The following is a 6,810-nucleotide window of genomic DNA, read 5'->3' as shown; positions in this document are numbered from 1 at the left end:
TCTCATCAAGGTATCTTGGATTTAGAGGGCTGCTTCTGGGAAACATCAACACTCACACAACAAAGCCAAGATCTGAGGACAAGATCCATTTTCTGTAAAACTACACTGGCTGATGATGTTTCTTATCAGTTACCCACTTCACACCAATTACTAACTTTCCCACTGTTTTTACACTAGGCCATCCTCAGGTTAAGTAGGTTATGGGTATCAGGGTCACCCATCCCTTCCAATGCAGGCACAGTATTCCCAACTTCCCTGCAATACAAATTCATCAGAGTTTAACAGGAAACATCTCAGCCAGTTCTTGGGTACTGATCCTCCATGCCTGATGATCACAGCCTTAGTACAAGCTTTGGTTAATCTTAGCAAGGTCAAGTGTTGCATACTGTAATGTTTTGTTTTCAAAAGCAGTGTTTCTTCAGTCAAAACAGCTAAGGATGTCCATCTCGTACTCAAAACCAGAGACCAAGTTGGGGGGGGGGGGGGCAGGAATGACAGGATGGTAACAACACACAACATGGTTTATCTCCTCTGTGATCAGGACTCCACACTCCTCTCCCCATTCTTTGGGTATGATAGACCAGGTCACAAATAAAAGAAAATCCTCCCTCCAAGGCAGCAGAAGCTCAAAGAAAAACCACACATCACAATAATTATTAATTAAGTTTTTATGTTTACAGTAGTTACTTAACAAGGATACCAAGGTGTTTTTTTTATAATCAGAATTCTGATGTGGAGTTCCTTTATTGGGAAAGCTGTAGGAAGACCGAAACAGTTGCCCTAACATGTAATTACAAAGAAGAAAAAGTTGAAATCATACTGTGCTTTAAGGGAAGTTACATAGTTTAACTTGCATAGCACAAGCATACATAAGTAGTTAACAGGCATTGATAAAGCCCATCTCAATTTGTGTTATTGCTTTTGGTTTTTTCCTTTTAGATCTGAGCAACTGGCTGCTGGTCTCTGCAGAAACCAAGGTAGGCTTACTGGCACCTACTGCTCAGTAGTCTCATTTGGTTTAGCCAAGGAACAGTGTACACTACGAAGTTGCAAATGGTGTGCTAAGGAGAGAAAGAAAAAACAGTTATCAGATTAAGAGCATAAACAGTGTCATTAACCATTGTTCTACACTGATTTACTACCTCACACAATCCAGAATGTACACCACTTCCATGACTCTAGATTTGGACTCTGACAAGCATTCTGGAACAGGACTCGTTAGCGCTTGCTCAGGATGAATCATTTCTCTCCAACACTAGCAGAGAAGCTGCACAGTCAGCACTTCTGAAGATCTGGTTCCCTCCTTTACCCAGTCACACAGAGGAAAGCTTTCAGCATGGGTAATATTCCAACATAAGCTCTCAGGCACAGGTAAGCACACCTGCACAGCTAATCCATATGTGCAAGTGTCAAACCATTGCAACTGTTGTAATGGTAGACACAAGCTTCTAGCTAGGTGCTTAATGGATTGCTTGTGTGCAGTTACACTTCTCATACATGCAGGCAGAAAGGGCATGTACACAGAGAAGCTACGTCTACCACTGTAATTAAGACAAGTAATGAAGTACTACAGAAGAACTAGACTGAGGCCAGATCAAGGCAGATGTATTTAGCACTCATCTGAAAAGCTAAAGCACTCCTTAAAGAGCACTGCTATTAGATTATTAGAAAACTCCTGTGTGATAGCTTGGTGGGCACAGAGGACAGGGGTGATCTGTCTCTTGGGATCAGTGCTTAGCCTAAAGCACTATTCACAGTAATCAAGTCCCCCAGGGAAGTGTGTCAAGTCAAGCATGTTTACATCACCATGGGACAAGAGGAATTGTATGGGGACTCAGGACACTGGACTGAGAGCCAGGAGACCTGCAGGCCTGGCAGAGTCTCCTCCACATATTCTTATGATCCAGACCACAAGCACTTTAAAAGGATTGAGGCACACAGTCCTCCATGCACTACAGCCTCAGATCCCCACTTACAAAACAGACTAAGAGGCCCTGCCTTCTCTGTCACCATCACCCAGCAAGACAAGTTTTGCAAGGGCGGTATCTTGTTAAGTGTAAAGGCATGAGGTCTCTGATCTTGGCAGGGGCAGACAGAGGACACTGCCCATACCTCTCTGTACTGAGCTGGAAACCCAGGGGCCAGCACACTGTGGTCTGGAGCTTACCTTAGCCATCTGCGGTGCATCATGGAAAGCACAGCTCTGGAGATCAGCTGCTGGCTTTGGGCAAGTTGTCCGGCCAATCTCAACTTCCATTATGTACTTGACTCCAGACACAATCTGCAGCAAAACAAGTAGGCAGAAACAGCTTTATTTGCAGCACATTCAGAAGGGCTCTGAGAGAAGCCTAGCAGAAAGCCAGACCATTTTCTGGTTACATGATAGCAAACAGACTCCAGAAGCCTAGAGGGGATTGCATGTGGCAACCTCGTCAGAAGAGGGACTTGGTTCCCTTTCAAAAACAGGAAACAAAGTCCCAGTAAACAAGCCTCACAGTGCAGCTTCCTTAGTAAACAGAGACATGTGTTAACTCATCAACAGTGTAAGTTACTAGCTTCAACAACACAGAGCACTCAAGCACATTCAGATTGTCAAGACCCAAGCTATAAAAAAAGTTTTTTTATTCACCTTCTATGGAAAGAAACAGTTTGAACAACCCCTCAAGCCCGAGGCCTGCTCTTTCTCCAAAGAAACACCTCACACCCCCTTTCCAGCCACTCCCCAGAGGTGCCAGGGCTGACCCTAAACCCACCACCCCCGACCCGATGCCCAGCCAGCCGCCCTGGCACCCACCTGCTTCTTGGCGCTGATGATCCGCACCACCCGGCTGGAGTACATATCGTTGCTGGCCTTGTTGTACTCCGCCATGGCGAAATGCAGGGCCTGCTGCAGACCTTCGTCGTTGCCGGTGTCGCCGATTTCCACTGGGGCCCCCAGGAGCCGCGGGCGGTCCTCGACACCCAGCACGGCGCCAGCGAACACCAGTGCCACGGCCAGCAGCGTCACACAGACCCGCGCTCCCGCCATGACTGCGCAGTCTGCCGCTCGCCTGCCAGTCGCCGCCATTTTAAGGCTGCCGGGGCGGGGCGGGCCGCGGCCCAAAACACACCGCCCCATCCCGCCCCCTCCCTCCGACACGGAGCCTCTGGCAGCGGGGGCCGCTCAGCTGGAGTGTGCCGTAGGGATGGACAGTGACAGCCTTTAGGGCCCAGACCAACCTGCGCACCGTCAGGCTGCCTGAGGAGCAGCCCGAGGGCCAGCCTGGGCTGCCTCACACAAGGCTTCCCCGTGAGGGGACTCCGGGTGCCCTGGGACGGGCTTTATAGTCGGGCAAGGTGCCTGAGCAGAAGCTCCCTGCTGAAGTCCCTGCTGCTCTCTTTTCTCTTCAGAAAGGCCAGCGCTGCGAGGAGAAGAGGGTTTCAGTAACCCCTGAAATCTCTGCGCTGAGGAAAGGCCTTTGCCCTGAAGCCATCTTTGCTTGTGGAAGCACACGCCATGTCCCTTGTCCCTTGGGGAGGGACAGGTGGTAGGTGAGGACGTGGCACTGGCACTAGCTGCCCACAGACCTCCACAGGGGTACGGGTGGAGGAGGATGTTTTCCTGCATGGGTCCGGGAAGTTGGAGACTTTTTCCAGGCTCTGCCTCCTCATGGGTTATTCTAGCACTTATTTCCCTCTACTGTGGAGGGAAAATAAAAACCACAGAGCATTTTAAGCTACAAATGTGGCTCCCGGCACAAAACACCACGTGTCATTTCCTATGTCTGCCTCCACAGCATCAGTGTTACCTCATCTACCCTAATTGCTTCACTGAAGGTCAGAGGGGCATCTGTGGCAGGGGTGGCTTCCCAGACAGATCCCTTGACTTCCAGTCACCTCTCGTAACCACAAGCCTATCTCACCCATCCCGACAGGAATTCTAACTTTGGAAAGACAGGACCTAATATAGCATGAGAGCGCTAGCTCAAGTGAGATGTAGGGCCTCTTGGAATTGTTAGGTTAAGAGAAGGTGATATTTTGCGCCTGAATATCCTCATAATGAAAAGAGCTTGTGCGCTGACTGGAAAGGCTGCCTGCACGCTAGCAATATCCAGCATAAGAGTTATCACTGGAAAAATCCCTGCAGTTGGCATCAAGCTGTGCAACTAATTCAACAGTGACAGGGTGTTGGGGTAGTTTCTACAGCTAGAGAAAGGCACAAGCACCACCAAAAGCACCAGAGAGGGGACTGAGAGGTCGGGTACTGGGACGTGAGCCAGAGCTGCTAGCGGCTGCGGAGTCTGTCTCCATTTATCTTTTCCCTAATTGGCCTTGGATGCAGACTGGATCAGTTTAAAAATCAAGGTTAGAGCTCACCTAAGTGTCCTTAGAGGCAAAGGCTCTCTTTTGCACCGTCAGTGACTGCTGCCAACAGGAACGGCCGGCTCTGGCCTAAATCAGTCACTGCATCTCCAATGTACCTGCCCGGTCTCCTCCCACCACGCTGTGCTGACCCTGCCAACTCAGGCCTCCATCAAGCAGTGCCCCGGCTCCTGGCCACTGGAGATGCACAACCAGCCACACACAGCACGTGCAGGGTTCTGTTCCTCACACTACTGCACAAGGGAAGCACCATGAGAAGGAACGCCAGTGCATTTGGGATTCAGGGAGCTTTGACCTTGCAGGCAAACAAGCAAGCAAAGCCTTAGCCCTGCTTGGGTCACCTCATTGGAGTTAAAGTATCCAGTGTGGCTTAACTCATGCCAGCAGGCAGTAAGTCAGCTCTCGCTACGGTCCTGGTGATCTCATGGTTATTTCTGCAAGCGGACAATGTGCGAGGTACAGGACGACACAACTGCATTCCCTCTCGCCTCTGCTTTGATGCCACAGCCTGCCCATTCAGCCAGCCCTGTTCTGCCTGCAGCCCTCACCCAGGGTTTCAGTTTCTTCTCACATGCCAGTCTGTTGCTGGCCCAATGAATAAATGATGCCACAAAGCCACTCCAGCAGAAAAGACTGAGGAAGCAGAGGAGACTTGCTTCAGTAATGAGAGGGGTGGTGACACCTTTTGCAAGGAGAAGGTTCATCCTCCTCCTCAGGCAGATCATCCTCTCCAAGACAGGAACCATCTTGCCCCCCAGAGAGGCAACAGCCTGGGCACAGATGTGGAGAAGTTTCTGTCTTGAGTTTTATGAAGCAGAACCTTCAGCTTGGGTTTCTTCTCTCCCTGGGAAGCGCCCTATGTACTGGCTCCTCACAGGTGGGGAAATGTCTCTGTGGAGTTTCAACAAGAAGTTACCTCCTCATCAAACCACTGCCTACAGCTTCCCGAAGCTGCAGCTGAGGCAAAGGAACATTTTCCAAGGAATAATTCCCAACGCCTTCCCACTCACTGCAGCCAGGCTTTCTAGAAACGCGCTCTGCCCTCCTGCTCACACCACCAACTTTTGAACCTAGAGGCAAAGCTTACCTTCAGTTTGAGAGAGGGGGAAAGGTCTCAAAGACTGCGGCTTGCTCGCCACAATCACCACATGGGCAGGGGAGACCCATCCCATTGCCAGCAGCAGCAGTGTCCAGTCTGCCACACCCTGCTTTTAAATAAAAAAAAAGTGCACTGGGCACTTTGGCATTGTATCACTGTGATACTTAAGGTCACTAATGATCCCCACTTAGAGTTTCCTCTCCAGGTACAAGTCAACCCAAAGGAGTCTGCGGGATAGGTCTGTACCTAGGTCCGTGCAATGCCAAGCATAACTACAGGCTGGGCAGGGAATGGATTGAGAGCAGGCCTGAGGAGAAGGACTTGGGAGTGTTGATTGATGAAAAGCTCAACATGACCCAGCAATGTGTGCTTGCAGCCCAGAAAGCCAACCACATCCTGGGCTGCACCAAAAACAGCATGACCAGCAGGTTGAGAGAGGTGATTCTCCCCCTCTACTCTGCTCTTGTGAGACCTCATCTGGAGTCCAGCTCTGGGGTTCCCAGTACAAGAAAGACACGGAGCTGTTGGAGCGAGTCCAGGGTAGGGCCACAAAGATGATCAGAGGACTGGAGCACCTCTGCTATGAAGACAGGCTGAGAGAGTTGGGGTTGTTCAGCCTGGAGAAGAGAAGGCTCCAGGGAGACCTTGTAGCAGCTTTCCAGTACCTAAAAGGGGCCTACAAGAAATCTGGAGAGGGACTTCTTACAAGGACATGTAGTGATAGGACAAGGGGTAATGGCTTTAAGCTGAAGGAGGGTAGATATATATTAGATATTAGGAAGAAATTCTTTACTGTGAGGGTGGTGAGGCACTGGAATAGGTTGCCCAGAGAGGCTGTGGATGCCCCCTCCCTGGAAGTGTTCAAGGCCAGGTTGGATGGGGCTTTGGGCAATGTGGTCTAGTGGAGGGTGTCCCTGCCCATGGCAGGGGGGTTGGAACTAGATGATCTTTGAGGTCCCTTCCAACCCAAACCATTCTGTGATTCTATGATTTGCAGCTCAGAAGTCAGCTTTGCCCCTTAATGCCAAGTGAGTTAGCCAGGTGCTAGAGGTCCTGAGCACTGATGGTCCTCAGGCATCAATATCAAAATTCCCTGTTCTCTCCTCTGGTCCTTCGGTATTCCTGCTCCCTCCCATGGAAAACAGAGACATATCTGGAGACCTGGTGGATGCCTGACAGCTTTTTTAAATGTCTGAAAGGAGTTGCACATTGGTCAACGTCATGTTGCCCTCTTAGTCATCAGCGCTTCACTCAGTTGAACACACATAACTGCAGAAAGCAGAGCTGGTCTGTGCTCGGCAGTGTCAGACCCTGGAGTTTCTTTGGTGCCAGGATTTCTCTTTGTCTTT

General features: G+C 50.1%; 1 protein-coding gene across 1 annotated transcript; it reads right to left on the bottom strand.

Annotated features, from left to right (window-relative positions):
• Positions 1-653: 653 nt before the first annotated feature.
• CST3 (cystatin C) lies at positions 654-3,171 on the bottom strand. The gene is made up of 3 exons (XM_054822395.1): positions 2,795-3,171; positions 2,168-2,281; positions 654-1,061 (listed from the first exon to the last, which is right to left on the bottom strand). Exons 1-3 carry the CDS (start codon positions 3,116-3,118, stop codon positions 984-986), a joined length of 516 nt encoding a protein of 171 aa, XP_054678370.1. The 5' UTR covers positions 3,119-3,171; the 3' UTR covers positions 654-983.
• Between the last annotated feature and the right edge of the window lie 3,639 nt (positions 3,172-6,810).

Source organism: Grus americana, chromosome 3 (genome assembly GCF_028858705.1).
Source record: "Grus americana isolate bGruAme1 chromosome 3, bGruAme1.mat, whole genome shotgun sequence".
Taxonomy (NCBI): domain Eukaryota; kingdom Metazoa; phylum Chordata; class Aves; order Gruiformes; family Gruidae; genus Grus; species Grus americana.
Note: the sequence above shows the minus strand (reverse complement) of the source record. Positions and strands in the feature narration are given on the sequence as shown.

Excerpts from the sequence above, each read along its gene's own strand:
- CST3 (XM_054822395.1), bottom strand. The coding sequence starts at position 3,118 with ATGGGGCGGTGTGTTTTGGGCCGCGGCCCGCCCCGCCCCGGCAGCCTT. Across the intron at positions 2,282-2,794 it reads TCATCAGCGCCAAGAAGCAG|ATTGTGTCTGGAGTCAAGTA; the intron begins GTGGGTGCCAGG and ends GTTTTGCTGCAG. Across the intron at positions 1,062-2,167 it reads ATGCACCGCAGATGGCTAAG|CACACCATTTGCAACTTCGT; the intron begins GTAAGCTCCAGA and ends TTCTCTCCTTAG.